General features: G+C 42.9%; 2 protein-coding genes across 7 annotated transcripts in view; one reads left to right on the top strand and one right to left on the bottom strand.

Moving 5' to 3' along the window:
* TBC1D30 (TBC1 domain family member 30) overlaps nt 1–8,615 on the bottom strand; it is a 106,850-nt gene extending 98,235 nt beyond the window's left edge. For 2 of the 6 annotated variants that reach the window (XM_032775239.2, XM_032775240.2), the window contains exons 1-2: nt 8,137–8,615; nt 1,609–1,773 (exon numbers count right to left, since the gene is read on the bottom strand). In XM_032775239.2, coding sequence (XP_032631130.1) covers nt 1,609–1,773; nt 8,137–8,518 — 547 coding nt within the window. In that variant the 5' untranslated portion in view covers nt 8,519–8,615. Of the gene's footprint in view, nt 1–805; nt 831–1,608; nt 1,774–8,136 lie in introns of those variants that run through there. The other 4 variants (XM_032775241.2, XM_032775250.2, XM_032775243.2 and 1 more) reach the window with 4 other exon arrangements.
* Nucleotides 8,616–14,732: 6,117 nt separating this feature from the next.
* Nucleotides 14,733–26,920, top strand: part of GNS (glucosamine (N-acetyl)-6-sulfatase) — a 33,741-nt gene continuing 21,553 nt past the window's right edge. Inside the window, exons 1-6 of the mRNA XM_032775237.2 lie at nt 14,733–15,019; nt 17,066–17,125; nt 17,807–18,013; nt 18,928–18,993; nt 19,451–19,549; nt 25,520–25,687. Of these exons, the coding sequence (XP_032631128.1) occupies nt 14,864–15,019; nt 17,066–17,125; nt 17,807–18,013; nt 18,928–18,993; nt 19,451–19,549; nt 25,520–25,687 (756 nt within the window). The 5' untranslated portion in view covers nt 14,733–14,863. The remainder of the gene's footprint in view (nt 15,020–17,065; nt 17,126–17,806; nt 18,014–18,927; nt 18,994–19,450; nt 19,550–25,519; nt 25,688–26,920) is intronic.

Raw genomic sequence — 26,920 nt, 5'->3', positions numbered from 1 at the left:
TTTCTCACCCTGAGTGTAAAAGAACTGTGAAACTGAGTTTTAGATGTTTTTTGTTTTTATTCATACTATTGGAAAGTGGCACCGTTGTTTGAAAGAAAACCAGCTAGCTATCCCTGAGAAAGCAATTTCAGTTTTGAAACATGCAGTTACTGTTTAACAGCCGTGTGTGTGTGTGTGCGCGCGCGCGTTTGAAGTCTGGTTACTGGCATGCATATGTCTAGGGCCCTACCAAATTCATGGTCCATTTTGATCAATTTCACTGTTTTGTGAATAGCTAGCTGGTTTTCTTTCAAACAACGGTGCCACTTTCCAATAGTATGAATAAAAACAAAAAACATCTAAAACTCAGTTTCACAGTTCTTTTACACTCAGGGTGAGAAATCCTGAATTTAGTAAAGTAAATGGGAGTTTTGCCATTGATTTCACTGTGGGCAGGATTTCACTGTCAGAATTTAGGACCCAATCTTGGGACTACTCACAAGGTTAAAGTTATGTCTGTGCTTAAGCATTTACAGAATTGAGGTCTAAAGATTTTTCTGGGGGGAAAGGAGAGATTAGAGGAAGAGCATGTATTTTAAGTACTATATGTTGACTAAGAACTCATTTGCTAAATTTCACATAGAGCACATCAACATTTATAAACTCTCAAAGATTTAATTTTACAATAGGACCAGACAAACCCTTAACTACACCACATTAGTATATATATATGTCACTACAGTAAGTTTTTTAAATAAATCTTTTACATGCACCTCAAAGTTGCTGCAGGCATTTTTTTAAGCGGTCATGCTTATATTTACTTTACCTGAACATTTACTGTACCTGTCACGCTGCGTGTTAATAAAAAAACAAGACGGAATGTTAGGTAATTTTCATAATTGTTTCTAAAGCTATGATAAGGTTTTAGATGACATTTTACAGTTTCACTGTACTAGAATCTACCGAAAGTATTTTAGTGCCTTTTGACAATGATGAAAAATCAAATACAAAAATATTCTGTTTAGTCAGAGAAAAAAAACTAACACTCAGAAAGCAACATTTCTCTTCTTCCCCACAACTCCTATTTTGAAACCCTTGCATAAATGACAGATGTTGATATTCAAGATTCCTAACAATATCTATAGTTCTGAATCCACTTAGTAAAGAAATGGCATACTAATAATACTATTCTGGAATGAAAAACATACATACAACACACAGTTACTAATGAGGAGAGAATAATGGTACTTACTATCTTCCCCGCAGCCATACAAAAGTTTACAATTAAACACAGCAAGCAGAATCAACATGTTTCCCCTATGCTAAGTTGAAAAAGCATTACAGAGCATACTCTGTGAGAGAGACAGCTTCTTCAATGCATTCATCTTGGACTATTATAGCATATCTTATCAATTATTTGGACCAATTCTTTTTAACTGATTCACATGCAACTCCCATTGACTTCTGTGGGAGTTAATTATATGCATCTAACAGCTTAAACTAGCTTTTTGATTTTAGAACTTGTTTAGAAGTCTCATACTATGAAATGTAAGGGTTTATTGAAATACTACCATATTAATTAAATAAACTACTCACAACTAATAAACACGTACACAAAACAGTACTTACGGCGTTTTTGGGAAACAGCCTGCAAACATGCTGTGACAATATCACAGTTCTTCTGCACTTTATGTAAAAGCCTATCTTTCTGCTTCAGATGACGAAGCAGCTTTGCTGACTGAACACAAATTCTGTAATTCAGTTCTCGTACTATAGTTGCCAGTTCATCAGCATCTGTCAATAAGCAGAACACAAAATTATTACAGTCCAGCCTGAAACACATATGACTTGAGTTCAGTGTGTCATCTAGGGCAGTGCTTCTCAAACTATCTGATGTGGCGGACCGGCAGTTTTTTTTTTCCCCCCAATGTGCCAGGAACAGGTACGATATTTCCCAGGGACCGGTACCACATTTGTGCCCATATTATTATTGTTTTTGCATAGGCACGTAGCACATCAGATCAGAAAAACTAGCATTCTTCACTGTATTAATTGAAATGGGAATGTGGCGTACATGAGGAGATGTTCCCGTCTAAATACACTGAAGACTGACTGAAAGGCTCTGCATCTGGGTGGATAATATAAAATGACTAGATCCAGGAAAATATTATTTGAACATCTGTAGTAATATTAATTTATATCAGAAATAATGAATAAAATAAAAATTGGCAGACATTTTTTATTTTATTTATCAGGAGCAGGGCCAAAGTCAATAATTAACTTGCACACACTGCATAAGGGCAGAATTTTAATTTTTCTAATTTATAAATTTGTTCTTATTGTGATAGATGTAGCCAAAAATATTACTAGTTATGCTGTTACATGTATGCCTTAAAATATGGTTCTCTCTGAAAACCATGCATGGACAACTGGAACATTCTTATTCATATATCTAATCCCTGTTTGTATTCAGAATCACGTTCATGGACTTAGAAGTAAGAATTTATTTTTTTCACTCTGGTTACCATGTAGAATCAACAGAGGGAATGAGCTGGATTTTATTCTTTCTTGTGTATCAGAACCGTTCACTAAGTCACAGTTACACTCATGCAAACCCTGACAAGTTTTGATTCATTAAACATATTCTAGACTGAACTAATCATATGTTGAAATTGCAAGTTTCCACTAGAGCAATACCACTTTAACAGGCCAGAGACAGAAGCAAAAAGCTCTTTGCAAAGATTTGAAGAAATTGGCAGGTTTCACTTCCTGGTTTTTTCCATGTCAACAACAAGACTGATTTAACAACAGGAGACAAGTGGCCTTTGTACAGTCCTCCTTTTCTTAATATCTAGTGTCACGGTTGCCTAGTTTTCATGAACATTCTTGGATAGATTCATTTTGCTATTGTCTGAGTTCAAGTTTTCCAAAGTGTAAGGCAAATGGTGTAACAGCTTTACTTTTTACATTTAAAAATTTGTTTTCCCCCCCTCAGACTCAATTTATTTCCAAACAAGCTAATATGTCAAAAACTTCATCAGAAATAAAAAAAAAAAAAAGTGATCCAAATATTGACTACTTTTAACAATATGGAATCTGTAATGCATGACCAAGTTCACAGAGTTATTATGCTTCGCTGGTTTAAAACTATAGAAATTGTGCATAAGGTCACACAGAGCTAAATAAATTCACAAAACCGGTTTCCTGAAGGTGCCCTCGTTAAGATCAACAAATCTTTCAGGAACAAGTGACAGCTGGTCACTATTTGAGATTCATGTAATTTCATAAAGAAAAAACATCTGGAACCCATGTTTTGTGTGACAGATTCCAGAAAAATATGAACACGTGTAACTGAAAATAAAGGCCCAACACACTCATGCTGCACCTGACATTATCACCATCCAAGCACTGAATATTTTGATAAAATCCTGATTATTCCACCCTCCTTTCCCAAGAGCTATGCAGGTGGAGGAAGGGGCAGTTTCTGGGAGAGAAGAAACAGCTGTGTAGATGGGAAGGAGAACCAGCTCTGGTCTGTTGATTTGTTTGTTTTGGCAAAGGTGGGGGGAGGCTGGAGAGGTAACTTTTGTGCAGATGGAGGAAGAGGTAACACTTGCACAGACAGAGAAGGTGAAGAGATAGGTGGACAAATAAATCCAGGAGAATAGAGAAGAAGAGATGGGAGTGCAGGGAAAGGATGTAACCCCCGTGTTGGTGGCTGGCCAGGGATGAGTGCAGATCAAGACACTCCCAGTGCCAGTGGAGCGGCTACACAGAGACAGACTCATAGACTTTAAGGTCAGAAGGAACCATCATAACCATCTAGTCTGACCTCCTGCACATTAAAGGCCACAGAACCACATCCACCCACTCTTGTAATAGCCCCCTAACCTCTAGCTGAGTTACTGATGTTCTCAAATCATGATTTAAAGACTTCATGTTACAGAGAATCTACCATTTACACTAGTTTAAACCTGCAAGTGACCCACACCCCAAGCTGCAGAAGAAAGTGAAAACCACCCAAGGTCTCTACAAAACTGACCCAAGGGTTGAGGCTGGGGTGCAAAGTAGGATACTCTTTGTGCTGGTGGAATGACGGGGCAGGATGCTCCCCATACCAGTGGGGCAGGAATTCATAGATTCGAAGGCCAAAAGGGACCATTGTGATCTTCTAGTCTGACCTCCTGTATCACACAAGCCATAGAACTGCCCCCTAACTATTCTAGAGCATAGTTTTCATAAAAAAAACCCAATCTTGATTTTAAAATGGTCAGGGATGGAGAATCCACCATAACCCTAAGGAAACTGTTCCAATAGTTAATTACCCTCACTGTTAATTTTTGCACATTATTTCCAATTATCAATTTGTCTAACTTCAACTTCCAGCCATTGCATCATGTTATATCTTTCTCTGCAAGACTGAAGAGCCCAGCATTAAATATTTGTTCCCCATATAGATACTTCAAGATTGCAATCAATCACTTCCTCAAGCTAAACAGATTGAGCTCACTGAGTCTATCACTGTAAGGCAGGTTTTCAAATCCTTTAAATATGCTTGTAGCTCTTCTCTGAACCCTCTCCAATTTATCACATCCTTCTTGAACTGTGGATACCAGAACTGACACAGTATTCCAACAGCAGTCATACTAGGACTAAATATAGAAGTGAAATAACCTCTCTACTTCTAATCAAGATTCTCCTGTACGTCTCCAAGGATCACAGTAGCTATTTCGGCCACAGTGTAACACTGGGAGCTCATCTTCAACCTATTGTCCACTGCAAACCCTAAATTTTTTTTCAGAAACACTGCTTCCCAGGATAAAATCCCCAATCCTGTAAATATAGCCTAGATTCTTTGTTTCTATATGCAATACATTTACATTCAGCTGCATCAAATCACATGGTGTTTGCTTGCACCTAGTTTACTAACTGATTCAGATCATTCTGAATCAGTGACCTGTCCTCTTCATTATTTACCACTCTCCCAATTTTCATGTCTTTTGCAAAATTTATCAGTGAGGATTTTATGTTTCCTTCCAGGTCACGGATAAAAAAAAAAATGTGAAATTGTGTAGAGCAAAGAACCAATCCCTGTGAGACTCCATTAGAAACACACCTGCTTGATGATGATTCCCTGTTTACAATCACATTTTAAGACCTATCAATTTTTTACGTGTATCATAATTTTATATCATTCTAGTTTTTTAAATCAAAATGTCATGTGCTACCAAGTCAAATGACTTGCAGAAGTCTAAGTATATTACATCAACAGTACCTTCATCAAACTTGTAATGTCATCAAAATAAATATCTAGTTAGTCTGACAGAATCATTTTTCCATAAATCAGTGCTGACTTTCATTAATTACTTTACTCCCCTTTAATTCTTTATTAATTGAGATCTGTATAAGCTGCTCCATTATCTTGCCCAGAATCAACATCAGGCTGACAGACCCAAAATTACCTGGATCTTCTTGTTTACCCTTTTTTAAATATGGCACAAAATTGCTTTCTTCCTGTCTCATAGAACTTCCCCAAAACTCAAAGTCTTATTGAAAATCAGCATTAATGGTCCAGCGAGCTCCTAAGCCAGCTCTTTTTAAAGTCTTGGATACAAAATATCTAGACCTGCTGATTTAAAAATGTCTAATTTTAGCAGCTTTTGTTTAACATCTTCCAGAGATACTAGTGGAACGGAAAGAGTGTTATCACTTTATGATGAGACTATATCATCTGTGTTTTCTCCAAATACAGAACAGAAATATTTACTGAACACTTCTGCCTTTTCTACATTGTTATTGATAATTCTAACATTTTCTTCAATACCAGTGTAAGGGTTCTTTTTGTTCCTAACACATTAAAAAACTCCTTCTTATTGTCCTTAACTCAGTTGGCCACATATTTCTCCTTGTGTCCCTTTGTTTCCCTTACCAATTTTCTACAATTCCTAAGTTCTGATTCATATCCATTATTATCAATTTCCCCTATCTTCCATTTGTTACATTAACAAAAATTATAGCTACTTTCGCTTCTCCTTTAAACCAGATTTAAAAAAAAACAACAAAAAACAGCACAGCCTTCTTCAATTGTGAGAGTGTGGTTTTTGGAACATATAGTAAGATGTTCTTAAAAGATTCCCAATTATCGTTCACATTTTTCTGATTAAATCCACTCTCCCAGCTGATTGGGCTCATAGTTGTTTTCAGCTTTATGAAACTGTTGCTTTAATAGGGTCATGTATACATGTTGCTGGTCTGGACATTATTCTGTTTGCAGGGATGAGTTTGGCATGCAGGTAGCAGTAGAAGGGCCAGGCAAGAATGAGGCTGGCATGGGGGGGAAGGATACTCAGTGCTGATGGGGTGGCCAGGCAGGAATGAAGTGGGGGTGTGGTGCAGGATACCCCCAGTGATGGTGGGGTGGAACAGGCAACACGAGGTGGGCGCCAGAGCAGGGTGGCTGAGTAGGGATAAGGTTGGGGTGAAGGACAGATGTTCTGGTGGCTGGGCAGGGCTGAGACTGGGCTGCAGGGCAGGAAACTCCTACCGCCGTAGGGTGGCCACAGTACTGGGTTTACAATGGTGCCAGTGGTACCAGACCCACACTTGGAAGGGCCCATAATAACAACTTGGAGGCCCACGAACGGTTAATCCAGCTTAGCCACAGCCAAGTAATGCGCTGCAAGGTGTGTGGGGAGTTGTAGTTCGCGTGCCATTGCCTTCCACTGGGGCCTTGAAACTGCATCGCCAGCTACACTAGTAGTCCCATAATGACCCGCTCCGTGCTGTGAGCTTCTGCCCCAGTTGAAGTGAGTACCAGCGCAGTGGACCAATTAAAAAAAAAAAAAGGGAAATGGTGCAGGAAGAGGGTTCCCAGTGCTGGGGCGCTGATCCTCCCCATGGGGCACAGCGGGCTCGGCCCCTCTGCCCCCAGGTCTCCCCCGCTCTCCTGGGATGGCAGCAGTGTTATGACTCCCAGCATTCAGCCCCCCTGGCAACGGGCTCCTGGGCACTATCTTGATCCTGCAGCTTCGCACTGGGTGTGTGTATGTGCGTATATTCATCTCAGCCGCCACAGGGAGGCAGTGTGGGGGAGGCTGGTTGGGCCTGGGGGAGTGGGGGCAGTGACAGCAGGGCTGGCTGCCACCCTCCCACCAGTGGAAATGCCCAGAAACTTCTCCCCTGCAATTTTCCTTCCCACACTCCACCCCCATAACTTTACTGTTTCACTTAGAGTCATGAGGAATGGTGAGGCAAAGGAAGAAAAAGGCTAAAGAAACTAAATTTAAAAAAAGTTTTTAAACATTATTGTAACAAAACAGAAAATCTAGCTTTAAAAAAAATGTATTTACAAAACATACATGGAGGAGGAGATGGTGGTGCAGGTACAACTTCATTGACTGCTACATCCAGGCTTAAAATAACTCATAAATGTGAAAATTAAAAACTTGTATTCATGTCCCCAAGCAGGCCCTGAGTGTTTAAACACAAAAGACAAAACTAACAAACAACCCCCTCCCACACAAGTAAACCAAATTCAAGAATATTCTGGGTACATTGATGCTAGCCCAGTTTGTTCTCTATGGGCTGAGGTGAAGTCTCAATCAAGCATGGCTTCAGATATCTTATTTTGTTGTTGAATAAATGTCTTCATCTCCATTCCAGCAGTACGCATTTACTATGGCACCAATGGCGCCATCGTGCTGGGCCCATAATGACTACATGGGGCCCAGAAATGTTTGGTGCCAGGCCCACAAACGGTTAATCCAGCCCTAGGTGGCCGGGCAACATTAGGTGGGGCCTTGGAGCAGGGTACTCCCAGTGCGGTGGGGTGGCCAAGCAGGGTGGAGATGGAGGTGCGGAATGGGGTATACCCAGTGCCAACAAGGTGGCCGGCCAGAGCAGAAATGGGGGCATGGGGCGAGAAACACCCAGTGCCTTGGGGTGGCCGTGCAGGGCAGAGATGGAGGCATGAGGCAGGAGACATGTGGTGCCTTGGGGTGGCCAGGCAGGGCGGAGATGCAACCCAGGGCAAAGTACTGCCAGTGCCATTGGAGTGGCTTGGTAAGAATAAGGTTGGGGTGAGGGCCAGGATGCTCCCAGTGCCAATGAGGTGGCTGGGTAGGGCGGAGGTTGGTGCAGGCGGTCCGGCGCCTTTACCTTTCTGGCCCAGATACTCGATCTGGTGCCGCTGGCTCGGCCGCTGCTGCAGCTCCTGGAGGAAGCGGGACTCGGCGCTGCTGCCTCTGCCCCCGGGGAAGACATCGGAGCCCGCGGACGCCTCGGTGGAGCTGTCCACGCTGTCCCGGTGCCGGGCGCGGCCCCCGCAGCTATACAGCTCGGTCAGGAGGCCGCTCACTAGGGACGAGGTGCTGCAGTACCTGCCCGCGGGATCCTCCTCTTCCTCCTCCTCCTCGGCCAGGCTGTCCGCGCTGCTGCCGCCCCTGCCCCTAGCGCCCTGGCGCTGCGGGCCAGGGCTCCTCGCTCCTGCTGCGGGTTCCCAAGAGTTCCCGCCCTCCAGGTCTATCTCCAGCAGCTCCATCCCCCGGGGCCACCGGCCGGGCACAGCCTCGCCTCGCCCCGCGCCCCAGCTGCCGCCTAGCCATGCAGCACGGCTCACGGGTCCCGCCCCTGCCTGCGGCCGTCTGGCCGAGTTCCGGGTTGAGCCTATTCTGCACCGGGCAGCGGGGGAAGACTCTGTACCCGTCTGCCTGCAGGAGCTGCCGGCCAGACGCAACACTCCCCGCAGAGTGGTTCACGCCACCATGGTGCAGGGTTGGGGCATTGCACCTGCTGCGTGGGACCTCGTCCGGGGACATTGCCCTGCTGCAGAGGGGTGGGGACCCGGACTCTCCCCCTCCCCCGAGCACACTGCAGCTGCTGCTGCGGGGAGGGGGGGAACTTTCGCAGGGCCTGTTCTAAAAGAGGGGCCTGGCCACAGGGCCACAAGCCCATCACCTGTCAGAAAAACATTATGGATATTTGAGTTTGATAAAATGTTATTTATATAAATCTGGTGAGAGTAGGTTTGTACCTATGTATCTAGCTGTGTGGGATGGGGTGGGGGCCGTCTTATGAATTTACTCTGGCCCCAGTGAAATGTTATTTGGGTCTACTGTGGAAACTCATCACTGAAGCATCAGGAGAAAAACCACACTCACTTTCAGTACTGGCTGTGCAGCTAAATTCTCCCAGAAATGAATGACCTAGTTGGAGAGAAAATGCAGAATGAGTAAGTAGTGTTAGAGAGTACACTGATTTCTTTATTCTAATACAGTTCTTTGTTCAATATTAGAAGGAAGCAATTGTTTCTGTGATCTTTTCGCAATTGACACATGACACGACAACACAGCACCTGATTACCTTTCTTTTTTGAACAGCCTGCCCGATGTATACATTTGAGCTATTGTACCTGAGCCAGACATGAGGGGAGCAGCAAGCCATGTCCACTACTCTCTCTTTCCCTTACTCAGCAGTAGCCAGCTGCACAGATGGCATTGGCCTTTTGAACTTAATAAGTAATATTTAGTTTTGTTATAATAGAAATTGTGATTATTTTCACTAGCTCTGCTACACAAGACTTCAGCATAGTGCTAACAAAGTCACTTTAAAAATTCTCTGTGTAGTATATTTCTTGGCTAGGCTCCTATATAATTTTCTCAGTTCAGAAGCTGCAGACTCACAAGACTGCACCTATATTTCATCCAGTCCTCAACTCTGCCTAGTCATTCATCCAAGTTATTGTTTTGCACAGTTACCATAGCAATTTTATTTTCAAAAGAAAACAAAAGTTGCTGAAGATGACCTGTTCTACTGTACAGTTGTCCCCAGGGGGGAGCCATTGTAATAGCAACCTATTCCAAGCCTAACACAGTAATAGAAAACAATGCAAGAAACTGTCTTTTGTGACCAGAGATCACCCACAGCGCATTTGCCTCAGCTGTTCACAACAGCACCCACTCTATACAGTATTTTTCCAAATGTTTTTTATGTTCGGTTTAATGTATTAATTACAACATACTGTGCAGCAACCCAAAATGTCCTAAGTTGCCTGTCACAGACATCATCTGTAAGTTCTGTGTCTATCCATATTAAATGGTTAATGAAGGTTTCTATATTAAGATGTCTCCCACCTTTGTTATATCTTCACTGTAACGTGCACTGCTGAATCTCTCATATGCTTCTTTCTTCAGTGTTGTCAGTTATCTCAAAGGCAGACCAGAGAAAGGGAAATTTACTGACAAAGTATACCAATATATTTATACTACTATAGTTATGGTTAAGTTTAAGATTTTGTCACAGTTAGTAAAAGTCATGGAGAGGTCACAGGCATGAAACAAAAATTCATGGAAGCCCGTGACCTGTCAGTGACTTTTACTAAAAATAACCATGACAAAATGTGAAGGAGGGTCAAACACCCACTGCTGCTGCAGCTCCAGGGTTCCAAAGCGCCTGTGGCAGTTTGAAGATCCAGGGTCCTCCCGCTGCCCACAGTGACTGAGAGCACCAGGATCTCCCCACTGCATACAGCGGCTCAGAGCTCAGGGATCCCCTCACTGCCTGCAACAACTGGGAGCTGCAGAGACCTCTCACCGTGGCTCGGAGCTCTGGGGCCAGCGGTTGGGAGCTGCGGGTGGTCCAGCTGCCTGTGGTGGCTGAGAGCTCCAGGGTCCCCACTGGCTGACAGCTCCAGCTCCACTGCACCAGGTTACCAGATTTACCTATTACTTTGGGGTATTCTCATTTACTGGGTTACTTTTCAGGGGGGTGGGGTGGGATGGTTCTGTAATTCTATTAATGTACTGCTCATGTCACTTGTGTTTTCATATGGAGCTCTACTTCTCCCTTCTGCAAGTCCCCTCCCAATGGAGCTATCCTGTAGGACCCAGGTTCCCCAAGGCTGGACTCCTTCAGCCCCAGAACCAGATGAACATAGAAAAACATATTAACAGAGCCAGTCCGAGTAGTCAATCAGCACTCTCAAGCTGACCTCTTACATGTCCTTGGACTCAGCGGACTGTGTCAAGCAGCACTTTCAAGCTGCCACCTTTATATGCCCCTGGACTCGACAGTCTGAGTCGAGCAGCATTTCCAAGCTGCCACCCTCGTATGTCACAGGCTTAGCACATCCCTATCCCCGCTTTCACATTACAATTGTAATGGTAGTAACCCACTTGATGAGAAACCCCACAGCATTTTGGGGCGCTACAGGGATCTTTAGCTTAGGTAAGAGGAGCGTTGCTGCAGAGTAAATGGGAAAGCAAAAACCACAAAAGAGTAAAGTTCAGAGGGAGAGGGAAGCAACCAGCTTAACCATAAAGATTATTTATTGAATAATAGTGATAACCACACAAGGAGAGCCGAAACAAACAATAGTTACATTATTAAAGATCACAAAAGTCATATATAGACAACTATACCTGATCAAACAAATGAGGGTTAGAAAGTTATACCTGAGGTAGAAAAGAAAACAGAGAGAGAGAGAGACGGGGATCTCACCACTCCATGAAGCTTGGACTGGTTGGGGTTCCCAGGTGATGGTGGTAGCTAAGGGTCCTGAGCACTGGAGACATGCAGAGGCCCCAGCACAATCAGTCAGGAGAAGATGAAATCCCAGTGGAACTGATGCAGAGTTTGGATCCATGCATCAGAACACTTACTTGAGCGTGTGTAGGGGTTTTTTTGTAGGGAAACAACAATGGTTCAAGGGAGAACACTAGATTTGTTTATGGGTAAACTGATGACTCAAGGGTTTTCTTTAGGTTAGACAATAGGAGCTGATCACTCCCAGCAATGGGTGGTGTTCCTTCCAGGGAGCTCACAACGCAATTAGGCTGCTTCAGTATTTTGGATATCAATCAAGGATTCATCACTAGAATTGGCCTGATAACTGTTGAGCTGGATATGTGTAAATGTAGGTTCATTAACATCTGGAGCAGAGATCCCCCATGATGCAATGCTTCCCAGCTTTTCTCGTCCCAGAGTTCAGTGTGGTTCTTTCTTTGTAATCTCTGTTCTCCATTCGGTATGCTAATAGACAGTGCTGGCTCTACGCACCAGTGGAGGAAGCATGTGCCTGGGTGGCACATGCTAAGAAGCGCCATTCCGTGCATTCTTGGGGCAGCACAGTCCAAGCGGCTTTTCTTTTTTTTTCCTTAGGGCGGCAAAAATGGTAGAGCTGGCCCTGCTAATGGAGATGCCTCCCTGTCCCATCTTTGATACAGATGAGGCGAGGGGAGTTGCCTTAATCCTGTCACCCTTACAAGGAGGGGACTAGGTGTGTCTCCCACTGCCCTTCACTGCAAGTCTTTTCTCTGATCGGTTTTGGTTCAAGCAGAGGCTGCGGAGAGGGGGTGTCCTTCATGAGTCAGACAGGCTGGATACTGTGCCCTGGTTCCCCAAGAACACAGAGTTGACTGGTATCACCCGGGGCTGAAGTGGAAAATGTCATGGAGGCTCTGCAGATTCTGTGACTTTTATGACCTCTGTGACATAATCTTAGCCTTAGTTATGGTTATTCTGAAATAAGAGTGTCTACAAGAAGAATTATACTGGTATATCTATAATGATATAATTATCCTGGTACACCAGGATACCAGTATAATTGTGCTGTTAGATTTCTGCATGTAGACATGCCCTTAGTCTCTGAACCTGTGCCAGCTCCCATTGAAGTCAACAGGATTTTTGCCAGTGACCTCCTTCAATGGGTTGTTTGTAGTGCTGTTGTAGCAGTCTTGGTCCCAGGATATTAGCGAGACAAGATGGGTGGGTAATATATTGGACCAACTTCAAGCTGGTGAAAGAGACAAGCTTTAGAGCTACACAGAGCTTCTCTCTTTCACCAACAGCAGTTGATCCAATAAAAGATATTACGTCACCCACCTTATCTCTTCCTTCAGTTGGGGCAGAATTAGGAGCTATATACATCCACTTTTCCACCTTCACTTTGAAAAAACACTATCACTAGATATCATAAACAGCTCTTTCAACTCACTTGCATTTAGTGGGATCCCAAATAGTCATCCTCACACTCAAACAATACCTATCATCATAAGACATAATTCTATCTGTGGGAATCTCACATGGCATCCTATTTAGAATTCCTCAGGGAGGATAAGCAGTTGTTGACACATCATAACCCTCCGGATCATCTTTGAAAAGAGGGTTGTTAACATTACCTGTTACCGAAAGGAATTTTGCAGTGGCATGTACACATGTACAAAAAAGAGCTACCAAGACAAAACACTACATTGTGTATCACATGTGACGGATGTTAGTTATATTGCTTAATGCACTAGTGGAAAGTGTTCAGATACTTCTGTCATAAGAGACAAATAAAAAACAGAGTAGAATAGAATAACAAGCACAAACCTCATAAATATCATGATGTTAGAAGTTCATTTAGTGGAGCTGGTTTCTTTTAAAGGACACCTTTTGGTAGTATAACAAACAAAATTAAAAACAACAAAAACAAACAAGACCAACACCAAGAAACAAAAGTCAATTAACCAAAACAAATAATAAAAACAATAATCCTACCACAAACAGATTTTTTTTACTCTCAAAAGAGAAGAGCCAGAGGTTCCATGATGTCCCTTAGGGACTTTGCAATGGTTATTGTTTTTAAGTGGAGGGTTCCAGATACTGCAGTGCTGGGCAGCAGTATAGAACACTGAGCTAGGCACTCAGGCAGGAAGGTTTTAAAGAGGAGGTGAACACCCACAGCTGCTATTCACTTGAATTGGAAATGTGGGAGCTCAGGACATCTGACAAGGACACCCAAGGTGAATACCTGGGGTCAGAGGGAGAAATCCCAGCATCCCAAGCAGGTGTGTGGTCATGGTGCCTTGTGAAAAAGACCCACTGGTTCAGCACAGGCCAGTTGCTAGCTTTACCCAGCATGCAGCAGTGGCTGTATGGCTTGAAGCGTGGAGTACCAACAATGTCAATCATAGTGCTGCGGTGGGCAGTCACTGGCTCTATGGACACTGTGGACCTGCGTCCCTCACCTGGCTGTCTCCCAGCAGGGTGACACCAAATGCAGGGGCTTGGCAAGCCTGCCTAACGGGGTCCCAATCTCCAGGAGCAGCACCAGGTCCAAGTAGGATGACCAGATAGCAAGTGTGAAAAATCAGGACGGGATGGGGGTAACAGGCACATGTGTAATACAAAGCACCAAATAGCCAGACTGTCCCTATAAAATCAAGACATCTGGACACCCTAGGTCTGAAAAAGCATATGTCAGAAAACCCAGACTACACGCTGCGGCTGGATGCCACCTATGAGGGGGGACAGTGAGGTGTGGTTGGGGCAGTTTGGGGTTGGGAATGAGGCACTGTAGGCTAGGGTGACCAGACAGCACATGTGAAAAATCAGGACGAGGTGGGGGGTAATAGGACTCTATATAAGAAAAAGACCCAAAAATAGGGACTGTCCCTATAAAATCAAGACATCTGGTCACTCTACTGTAAGCCAGTTTGAGGCGTTGGTGTGAGGCAGGAGAGAGCATGGCAGGTTGAGGGGTGTGGAAGTGAAGCACCAAAGCAGTGGCTGGCTGAGCAGGTGTAGGAGTGGGGCCAGAGGTCACTGAGGGGATGGGAATGAGTCAGGTGCAGGGCGGGCTGAGGGGATGGGAGTGAGGCGGGGAGGGGGAGGGGACTGTCCGAGGAGATGGGAATGAGGCTGAGGGCGGAGCGAGGCTGGGGCTGGAGTAGGCTGCTCCCCTAGCGGTCAAGGCCGCTGCTGAAGCCGGGACGGTCACGTGACAGCCTGCTGCTCTCCCTGGTCATATGCCGAGGGCGGGGCGGCGCTTGGATCGGTTTCGTTCTGCGCTCGTCTGGGATCGCGCCGGGACGGAGGCTGCCGTGCTGCGCTCGGGTCCTGTGCGATGTCTCCCGCGGTGCAGGGGTTGGTCCTGGCCGCGCTCCTGCTGGTGTTGAGCCGCGATTGGGGCTGCGCGCAGGCGGCCGGGACCAGCGGGACGCGGAAGCCCAGCGTGGTGCTGATCCTCACCGATGACCAGGATGTCTGCCTGGGCGGCATGGTAACCTGAGCTTCCTAGCGCCCGGCCCCCTTCCTGGGCTTGGGGGGCCTGTGTCCCCATTGCGGGGTCTACCCCCTGCCCGGGGTGATCCTGCCTCCGGCTGTGTCACGCGTGGGCCTCGCGGTGTCGGGCGCAGGCAGTGCCGCGCTCGAGCCCGCGGGGCGCGGCAGCGTTTGCTCCTGGCCTGACCCGGCTCGCAGTGAGGGGCGGGACTGTGCGGGGGCTCGGTGGGGCAGACGCCCCCCTTGCAGTTACCTCGCCGGAGGGAAGGGAGGGGCTCTGCTGCGCCCAGGGCCGCTCATCCCCGCTTTGGCAGTGGGGCCCCTGAATCTTGGCAGAGGGAAAAGCGCCTTGAGCCCAGACCACTTTGAAGGGGGGTATCTGGCTGCATAACAGGTGTTTGGAAGCTGTCGTGCAACTTCCCTCTGGTGTGTGTCTGGGCCGGGATGTCGCCTCTCACCCAAGGAAGCCGTGTGCGCTGGCTTACCGGGGACTCGTTGCTAGTGCAGCGTCCCTGACAGAACGGATGGTATTGGTCTTGTTTGCCGCTTTGTTAGGCTGAGTGTCAGCTCTCCTCTAGAAAGTCCATAGTATCAGCTAGAATAGAGTGTAAATGGAAATGGCTTTTTAATTCTGCCAGTGCCTTTATGTGACCCTGCTTCTTTGGATTATTGCAAGCGGGACTTCATGGGGGTTTAATTTGTAGGGCAAATATTGAGACGCAATTATCAGAAAGGCAACATATTGCATTTTGGGGTGCAAGTTCTGCACTGTTTCCCAAGAACATGAGGTAAAAGCTGTGCTTTCTCTTCAGTTTGTATAAATCTTATGTCTTTTGGGATGGGAACTAGTGCATTCAGAACTTCACACTTAGTTATCAATATAAAGAGAGAGGTAATAAGAAAATTCTCAGTGCTTTGGACTAAACACTCTAAAAAAAATCCCCGTCTTTTCATATTTTATTCTTCCTGTCGTTTGCTCTTCACACTAGTTGGGCAATGAAGAAAATAATTTCCTTCTTCCTAGTCCACAGTTCTAGATGTTAAGGGCAGAGGTAGTTTGAGTTTGTCTTTCTTATTGTGCTGGGAATGAATTCTTGACCAAGACTGACAGTGTTCTGTAAGTCTGGCCCTGTCATGAGACAAGCATGGATGAATTAGTTTTTACTCTCTCTAGTATATGTGTTCACTTTTCCTCACACCCTGAAGTAACAGGTCTTCATCAGTCCAGAATGTTAGGATTTGCAGATGACTGTCTTTAACTGGCCAGCATCAACCCACATTTGGTTTGCTATATGCATAGTGTTTATTACATCAGGATCACTTAATTAACATATCTGTACTAGTTTTTCACTTGGGATGTTGAGTGCTTCATTAAAACAGAAATAGGTCCTATGATTGACAGATTCCACAAATTAAACAATGAATGTTCCTTCCTTAGAGCACTTTTCTTTCAAAGATCCCAAAAAGGCTCATTTTACTGTAGTCTTTAAATTCTACTTGCCCAGGGTGAGTACCTGTTTTTAATAGAGTAAAATATTAGGGTTTTCATTTCCATGAGGATGGGAAAGTAAATCTTATGCCTGGGCTACTTAGTTTTGATGACATTTTGAAAGATTGTTTCACTAACTATATATGAGGAATCAAGTCACACTAAGAGATTGTAGCAGCCTGGCTCCAGGATGAAAAAGGGCATTTTAAGAAAAACAAAACTCCATTTTCTGGCTAGCAAATGATGTCTGATTGATCCATTTGAATGAAGAAACATTGGGTAATATCTTAAAAGGAGAATTCTGTCAAAATTGCATAAAGTAAATTAAGAATTTTGATAACTTTAGCCTTGCATTTTAGATGTAGGGTTTGAAGTTTCACTGCAAAGAATGGAGGCATTGGTTTGGTCTAGCCAATGCTTAAGTACTGTGGTGATTGGTACTCTATAAATGCCTCCCATGAAAATCAACTTAAGGTTGCCAGTTTAGATAGCACACTAGCATTTCAGTATGCAGATATTTTTAGCTCATTGTACTAGTTACTACCTCTGTTACAGACACCGCTAAAGAAGACCAGTGCCCTTATTGCAGAGATGGGGATAAGCTTCTCAAATGCAGTAAGTGGTGACATTGACTTCTGTAACCTTCAGTGGCATGTATTTATTGAAGCTATTGTTGTATACCCATGGTTGTAATGGTATAACAGACGTAATCTCTAATTTGGCTCTGAAGTAGGTTTAGTTTCAACTTAAATATGGAGAATACAAGGGGGCAGATTAATTTCTGTGGTAAGGTATGGATCGGACCCAAGATAACTTTCTGTGCCTGGGATGGGACATTTCAGAACACTTAATTTAATGAATATTTTTAGAAAATGAAAGTTTTGGCTATAAACTAATAAGGAAATCTTTCAAAGATTTGGCTTTATACAGGTTTGAAAATTGACTAATGGTTCCCCATTCTTGTTTACTGGAATTGTTACAGTAAGTAGTAGTAGTATTTAAATAATTGTTCATTCTCAAATAACTGGTGCTTTCTGCTGCGTGTATAGCATGCATTTTCTAAATTGTAAACTCTACAGAAAATATAAACCCGATCCCAGGTGCAACCTCTAATTGATAAAAATATTTGGGTTGTAGTTCTATATGGCTAAATAAATGGGAGTAATCTGATCTATGTGATGTGAGTGACTTATTTGCATATCTTTTAATGTCTTTTTCTATTGGCTAAAAACTAGATTTTTTTTTTTTTCCCAAAGAGTCAATTTACAATGTGTATTTTTTCATTCTGTGTTCTAGTATGTGCCCAGTGCATTGTGCTGTCCCAGCAGAGCTAGCATCTTAACAGGAAAGTACCCACATAATCATCATGTTGTCAATAACACTCTGGAGGGAAACTGCAGCAGCAAATCATGGCAGAAAATACAGGAACCATATACTTTCCCAGCTCTCCTCAAGTCCATGTGTGGCTATCAAACATTCTTTGCTGGGAAGTATTTAAATGAGGTATATCTTACTCATATTTGCCGTGACACAGCTGAATTGCCTGTACTGAAAGTAACTTTGTGAAATAAAGTCTTAATCCTTATTTCAGTAGATAAAATAAACCCCCATAATATTTAAAATCCTACTGTTTAGATGAAAAGTTCCTTCTCAGAATTGTTAAAGGAATGGAGGAAATAAGACATGCAACCCAACTTTTCTCAGCTTAGTTTGGCCAAAGTATCAGCATCCATTTAACTGGTGGTCTTCAGAGTCAAGTATCAGAGGGGTAGCTGTGTTAGTCTGGATCTGTAAAAAGCAACAGAGTCCTGTGGCACCTTATAGACTAACAGACATACTGAGAGAGTCAGTAGTTTAGTCTTCTACTTCAGGAGTACTAGAATTTGAGGATTATATTTGGGGAAGGGATGTGGGACTGGACTTCTCTAGATGGGGGGGAAAACCCAGCACATGCCCTACCATAGACACCACATGATCCAGGAGGTTCTGGCAAGAGAGAGAAGAAACGATTTCAAATCTCTTACTGATGATACATCTGCGGGTTGGGGAGGGAATTGTTAATTGTATATAATTTAATTTTTCCTTTTTAAAAAACTACATACAAACACTTTAATTAAAAGAACATTTTGCAAAGTCGAGCATTCAGAAGTTAGGCTTGACCCACTGTGTGTATGCATTTAATAGTCTTTAATATGATGATATACTATATTTTTTGCAGGACTCCTGTATAGTTTGGTGCACAGGTTGGATGTACAAGGGGATAGAATTAATGTTGCATGGGCAACTGTAAATCTGATATTGTTTGACTTTGTAACCTTTTAATGTAGGAGGATTTGTATGTTGTACAAGTCAGTGTGTATCTGTCATATCTGAGACTGTGCTGGGTCACTTTACTTTTTTTTTCCCTTTTTTTTCAGTATGGAGCAGAAGATGCAGGGGGAATAGGCCACGTTCCTCCTGGATGGAGTTTTTGGTATGCTTTGGTATGTGACAGCTCCTATTAAATACCTGGTTGTAGATACTTTACAAAAGTAAATCTAGCTTAATTGTGCTGAATCTAAGAACCAGTCTGCTTTTTTTGCATGCTTCTGTTAACTAAAAGAGGAAATTCCCTTCCTTCATAGCGTGTTGCATTTTCTCAACTTTGTTTGGAGGCTGTTGATATTGATGAGGAGGTATTTCTAATGAAGAGAAGTATCTGAAAACCTGATTTCAACAAAGAAAAACTTGCCATTATTATAGTATAGAATCACTTTGGTTTTACAAAAAGCAAAGCTTGTAGGCCTTTTGCAGTGCACATACTACAAATACTTAAATTGGACAAATTGATAAAATCAGGCTTAACAAATACTTGCTGACAACTTAGTTTATTTAAAGTGGTTAATGAAATAGTAGATTCTTGTCTTTTTATGTAAGTGATATCTTTTTCTTCTCTCACAGGAAAAAAATTCAAAGTACTATAATTATACTCTTTCAGTAAATGGAAAAGCACAAAGGCATGGTGAAAACTACAGTGCAGATTACCTGACAGATGTACTGGTAAGCAACATCACAACAGCTGCATTACTGTTCCATTTGTGACCAAACACTACTTTATGCCTGGTTGTGTTACTGAATGGATATTGCCTAATCTTGGTGTTGTCTTTACTTCAGGCATAACCAGTGGAGCCAGATTCCAGCTCTACTTAAGGAGGGCAAGGTTGTATATGCAAATATAGGAAAACGAAATTGTTAGATAGCTGTTAGCCAAGGGCTAGATCTGGAGGTGAACACTGACTTCAGTGGTAGTTCAGGATGCTTGACCAAAATGTTGCTAATTGGTAGGTCATAGACTTCCATTTAGAACAAGTGCCAACCTGTGAAATGGCAATTTGGCTTAAGACCTAAGAGGATGTGCTTCACTTCAGCAAACTGTTGTTGTAACTCAGTTACAACTAGCTCTCATTTGTTTTTAGATGTTACAGTATGTCTATCTTTGATTTTGAGAGACCTCTATTAACATCAGAACTTAAGAATGGCCATCCTGGGTGAAACCAATGGTCCATCTAGCCCAGTACCCTGTCTTCAGACAGTTGCCAATTCCAGATGCTTCAAAGGAAATGAACAGAACATGGCAGGGGTGGCCAGCCTGAGCCTGAGAAGGAGCCACAATTTACCTATGTACATTGCCAAAAAGCCACAGTAATACCTCAGCAGCCCCCACATCATCTTTCCCCCCACCCAGCACATCCCAGCCCTGCTGATCAGTGGTTTTGTGGCATGTAGGAGGCTGGGGGGGGCGGGGGGGGGAAGCAAAGGCGCAGCAGGGGAGAGCTCGGGGAGGGGTGGAGTGAGGGCAGAGCCAGGGGTTGAGCAGTGAGCACGCCCCTGGCACACTGGAAGGCTGGCGCCTATGTCTCCATCCCTGGTGTCTGTGCCTATACAAGGAGCCGCATATTAACATCTGAAGAGCTGCATGTGGCTCTGGAGCCACAGGTTGGCCAAACCTGAAACAGTGCAATGATCAAGTGATCCTTTTCCCGTCAGCTAGTCCCAGCATCTGGCAGTCAGAGGCTTTGGAACACCCACAGCATGGAGTTGTATCCCTGACCATCTTGGCTTATAGCCACTGATGAACCTGTTCTTCATGAACTTATCTAATGCTTTTTTTTGCCCCAGGTATACTTTTGGCCTTCACGACATCCCCTGGCAACAAGTTCCACAAGTTGACTGTGCATTGTGTGAAGTACTTTCTTTTGTTTGTTTTTAAACCTTCTGCCTATCAATTTGATGGGTGACCCCTGGTTCTTGTGTTGTATGAAGGGGTAAACAATACTTCCTTAGTCACTTTCTCCACATCATTTATGATTTTATAGACCTCTATCATATCTGCCCCTTAGTCATTTCTTTTCCAAGTTGAACAGTCCTAGTCTTTTTAATCTCTTCTCATAGGGAAGCTGTCCCATACCTTTAATCATTTTTGCTGCCATTCTCTGTACCTTCTTTGTTTCTTAGATCTATCTTTTTTTGAGATAGGGGTGAGCAGGAACTGCACAGAGTGTTCAAAGTGGGGTGTATCATGGATTTATATAAGGGCATTATGATATTTGCTATCTAATTATCTGTCCCTTTCCTAATGGATCCTGACTTTGTTAGCTTTTTAACTGCCACTGCACACTGAGCAGATGTCTTCATAGAACAATCCACAATGACTCCAAGATCTTTCTTAAGTGGTAACATCTAATTTAGACTCCGTTTTGTATGTACAGCTGGGATTATGTTTTCCAATATGTATTACTTCTCATTTATCAACACTGAATTTCATCTGCCATTTTGTTGCCCAGACACTCAGTTTTTGAAATCTCTTTGTAACCCTTCCCTATCTGATTTGGTCTTTACTATCTTGAGTAATTTTGTATCATCTGCAATCTTTGACACCTCACTGTTTACTCCTTTTTCCAGATCATTTATGAATAAGTTGAACAGCACTGATCCCAGTACAGATCTCTGAGGGAGACTATTTGCCTCTCTCCATTCTGAAAACTGACTACTTATTCCTACCCTGTTTCCTTTCTTTTAACCAATTACTGATCCTTGAGAGGACCTTCCTTCTTATCCCATAACTGCTTAGTTGGCTTAAGAGCCTTTGGTGAGGGACCTTGTCAAAGCCTTTCTGAAAGGCTATTTCCACTGAATTGCCCTTGTTCACATGTTTGTTTGACCCCCTCAAAGAATTCTAAGAGATTGGTGAGGGATGATTTCCCTTTACAAAAGCCCTGTTGACTCTTCCCCCCCAATAGGTTAACACAATTTGTGTGTCTAATAAGTCTGTTCCTTTCTGTAGTTTCAACCATTTGCTTGGTACTGAAATTAGGCTTTCCAGCCTGAAATTGCCAGGATCATCTCTGGAGCCTTTTTAAAAAATTGGCATCACCTTGGCTATCCTCCAGTCATTTGGTACAGAGGCTGATTTAAGTAATAAGTTACATACCACAGTTTCTAGTTCTGCAGTTCCATATTTGAGTTCCTCCAGAACTCGGGTGAATACCATCTGGTCCTGGTGACTTATTATGGTTTAAAGTATCAATTTGATCCAAAGCCACCTCTATTGACACCTCACACTGGGACAGTTCCTTCGATTTGTCACCTAAAATGAATGACTCGGTTGTGGGAATCTCCCTTATATCCTCTACAGTGAAGACAGAGGCAAAGAATTCATTTAGCTTTTCTGTAATGACCTTGTCTTCCTTGAGTGCTCCTTTAGCATTTTGATCATCCAGTGGCTTCACTGACTGTTTGGCAGGCTTCCTGCTTCTGATGTACAATAGAACCTCAGAGTTACGGACACCTCAGGAATGGAGGTTGTCCATAACTCTGAAATGTTTGTAGCTCTGAACAAAGCGCAGTTCAGGCTCCAGATCCAGCAGCTCATGCTCCAAGCTAGGATACAGCAGCAGCTGAGCAACCTAGTCAGCCCTGGCGGGGGGAGGAGGGGGCATGTGTGAGAAAACAGCATGGTCCTAGCCGGGAGAATGGGGGTAAAAACAATGCGTCCCCCTCTTGGCCGGGGAGGGGAAGGTAAAAACCACGTCCCCCTCCCGGGGGTGTGTGCAAGCTGGACAGACCCCAGCGTTGCTCCTGCTCCACTGTCTCTGGCTGCGTTGGCCTGGCAGCTCCAGCGTCTTGCTGTAAGTGGTTGTCTATGAGGTGGGGTGGGGGCAGCTGCCCAGATGTGCCTACCGTTAAGATGAAATACAGGCACAGTACAGTACTTGCTCTTTTTTGTTAATCTCTGCTGCTGCCTGATTGGTTACCCTGGTGTTCGTGTCTTTTTTGAGGTTCTACTGTACTGGGGAGTGGGGATTGTTTGTCTTTTGCTGGTTTTCTCTTCAGACTTTTTGGCGTACCAAATTATACTTTTACACTTGACTTGCCAGAGTTTATGCTCCTTTCTATTTTTATCATTGGGATTTGACTTCCAGTTTGTTAAAGGATGCCTTTTTGCATCTAACTGCCTCTCTTATTCTATTTAGCCATGGTGACATTTTGCTCCTTGTATTGGTTTTTTTTTAATTTGGGATATACATTTAATTTGAGCCTCTGTTGTGGTGATTTTTCAACTTTCCATTGAGACATTTTACTCTTGTGACTGTTTTAATTTCCATTTAACTAGCTTCCTCATTTGTGTGGTTCCCCTTTCTGAAGTTAAATGCAGCTGTGGTGGGCTTCTTTGCTATTTCCCCACCACCACCACAAGGATATTAAATTTAATTATATTATGGTCGCTATTACTGAGCTGTTCTGTTGTTTTCACCTCTTTGACCAGGCCTTGTGTTTGACTTAGGGCTAAATTAAGAGTCTCCTCTCCCCTTGTGGGTTCCAGGACTAGCTGCTCCAAGAAGCAATCATTAACAGTGTCTAGAAGCTTTTTCTCTGCATCCCATCCCGAGGTGACGCATCCCCATATTGACTGGGCACAGTTGAAATCGCTCATTAGTATTGAGTTTTCTGTGTTTATAGTCTCTCCAATCTCTCTGAGCATTTCACAATGACCGTCACCATCCTGGTCAGGTGCTCAGTAGTATATTCCTCCTGCTATACTCTTATTATTCAAGCATGGAATTTCTATCCATGGAGATCCTGCAGTAGTTTGATTCATTTTAATTTTTTTATTATATCTGACTCTGTGCTTTCTTTCACATGTGTGGGTGGGGGAGTGGCACTACAAGCTGCTATTTCATTCCTATCTATTTCATACTGTGGTACTGCTGTGTCCCATTGATTGTCGTCATTCCACCAAGTTTCTGTGATGCTTATTAAATCACATAGGATCACTAACTATCTGTGTGAGGAGAACCCTCCTGCCCTGCTATACATTCTCAGAACAGTTCTCTATCAATACTGTTGTAAAATGCTTAGTTATCTGCCTTCATGTGATGTAATTGAATGGGACTTTTACATTTGACTTATGCTTCAGTTCCTACCTGTACTTCATTCACCAAAGTGATAGGCAATTTAGAAATACCAAAGATACTAAAAGGGTATGGAGCATTTTACAACAGTATCGACAGAGAACTGTCCTGAGAATGTATAGCAGGGCAGGAGGGTTCTCTTCACACAGATAGTTAATGAAGCTGTGTGATTTAATGTTAAATATTTCAAATTAACCTTGTCTGGGTTAGTGATTCTGAAAAAGGCTAAGTGTTGGTGCCTGCTAGCTTGTTACTTTTGGCCATAAAGCAGTGGGGATTCTGGACTGACAGAAAACAGCGCTTCACTACACAGACTTCTGAGGAGGTATTGACATATCGTGAACTGTGTGGAAGATAATTTATTAATGTGGTCACATATAGCATCAGACTACCACACACCAGTCTTCTGTCAATAGCTGCAGTATTTGCCTCTTTGACAGGAGTCCTGTAGACCACTAATCTTATTCTAACTTGCTTTGAGTTCAGTAAGGCTCTATTGGGGGGGGGGGACAAAATCTATAATTGATTTTAATTGTCTATTGTCCTTTTGAAAGAAACTATCTGTTTATGTAGAGTTCTTAGTCCATCGCTTCAGAGGCAGAATAGAGAGTACTGCAGAACTAGATGACTAATCAGGCAGAAAAGGAAAAACCTGAGACTAGAATAGGGAAGAACTGAGATGTAAGTGGTAACTGTGCATGTCCGAATATTAGTTCTAATGAATGGCAAAGGGAAGACTACAGTAGTGGGCTGAAGGGAATAGTAAGTGAGACTTGCTGTCACATGTAGGCTAAGGTGAACAGGAAGTATTCAAGATAAGACTTGAAAATGAGTGGCTTGGTGAGGGAGATCAAATGGAGCAGCACAAGTGAATGAAGCTTAAAGCTATACCCTATTGATGCCTCTTCCCTAATCACCTCTTTAAAATAAAAAAAAAAAGGGTGAATCATCCTCAAACTAGTGCATGTTTGCAGGATGAATGTAACAAATAAGTTGGCGGCAGTAGAGCAGGGAATGAAACACTGACCAGCAGAATGACTGCCTTCTGAGGAGAACAAACTGCCAAATTCCCATCTGAAAATACATTCAGGATCTGGATTCTATATCCCCTGAAATGTAGAAAGATTTAGGAAGGGCATGAAATGGAATTGTACTTAACAGTATGAAAAAAAAAAAAATCAGTGAAGGCAGGGTTTGAAAGAGAGCTCTGTCAATACAAGGACTGAGTGAGATGAGAGATCTGAGTCATTCTTTACATCAAGCTTTCCAGCTCTGAATGACATGAAGGTCCGAGGCAATTGGAGGTGTGAGGGACCAAAGACATCTTAGGTTGAAACAGGATTTATAAATAACTCAGAACATTTGGGATTGATTTATCACAAGTTCTACTTCAAATGGTTATAAAAGTGCAATCAATGAGATTGTAAAATAGTTTACAAGCACTTCTTGTATTCATACACTTCTAGTCTTAACTTTTTTGGACAGTTTTCATAGCACATGAGGGTTTATGACTTATTTTGGAGAGTTTTTTTTTAAACAACTAACTTTGTGTATGCAGGCTAATATGTCCTTGGATTTCTTGGAATATAAATCTAACTTTGAACCATTCTTCATGATGATCTCCACTCCAGCACCACACTCTCCTTGGATACCTGCTCCTCAATATAAAAAGAGTTTCCAGAATGTCAGTGCACCAAGAAATGGCAATTTTAACATTCATGGAAAGGTAAGATGATTTGCAAGAATCCAAACAGATTACTACATTAATTGGTGGAAATAGTCAGACAGTGGGTCTGACTAAGATGTGTAACACTGTGAAGTTTAAGTAGTGAGAAGAATGGGTTAATGTTGTTCTATTGCTCGTCTGATTCTAGCATCACATTTTTAAAGGATTGTGATCTTAATCTTTCAACTCTTATGTGAAACATCTGATGTGGACGTCTGAGATTAAGATCACAATCATTTTAAAAACTTGATTTTTCTAACCCTATTGATGATAGGAGACTGGCTATCCTGACCTTCAGTAATAAACACCTGTTGCTACACACTTATATTTCAAGATTCAAGAACTTAATGTTTCTTCAATTTTGGAGTGAATTTATGCAATAGGATAGAAATTATGATTGTTACTAAGTTTACTGATGTTTTACCTTCAGCTTCCAAACCATTAAGAACTTTATTCTGCCAGAATATCTTGCACTCACGTGCATAAACTCTAATGATGTGCTTCCATAATCTGCCAATTTGTTCAGCTAGAGTGCCACCTTTAAATAGATTTCACACAGAATGAAGAGAAAAATGCCTTAAGTTGCTCTGTCAAGTAGCCAGTAGATGGGTGTTGATGGGCACTGCTCTCTCTACCAAAGAGACTCAAATCACTCCCTTTTTAATGGAAAACGTTACCAGTCATCAATTTTACTAAACTAATTAGAAGACCTCTTGGTTAAATCATGAATCATAGGTCCCAATGCCACCAAGTGCTGTTGACATCAAGTTTTATCATCTCTTCAGTAGACATGGTGGCACCATCCAGGTGTCAGCAGATGAAGTTAATGTAAATGAGAAGCAGCTCTCTTGGCAGAGTCAAACTTAAACCAGTGGTAAGACAGAAGCAGTCAAAGGAAGTAACTGGGCAATGACTTGACCTTTAATATTTGCCTTTCAGTTATCAAGGTAGTTTGCAGCCTTGGGTCAGACTCGCTGAATTAGTATCTGTTTTATTATAAAACACATGGATAATGAGTGGGATAAGATACGTTCACTTTAGCTAGGAGATTGTAGTCATTCTTAGCTGAAAAGCCAGCCACAGTAATTCACGTGATCAGCTCCATACTAGATATTTGCAGTTTGCTCTACCTGTGGCTGAAGAAGACCATATAAACTGCAGTTAGTAAGACATGTTGATGCCTTCTTGAGGCTGTTTTTGGGCCAAGATACACATTCAGCTGTGATTTTTGGT

Source organism: Chelonoidis abingdonii, chromosome 1 (assembly GCF_003597395.2).
Source record: "Chelonoidis abingdonii isolate Lonesome George chromosome 1, CheloAbing_2.0, whole genome shotgun sequence".
Classification (NCBI taxonomy): Eukaryota; Metazoa; Chordata; order Testudines; family Testudinidae; genus Chelonoidis; species Chelonoidis abingdonii.
The sequence above is the reverse complement of the archived record's forward strand: the minus strand, read 5'-3'. Positions and strand labels throughout refer to the sequence as shown.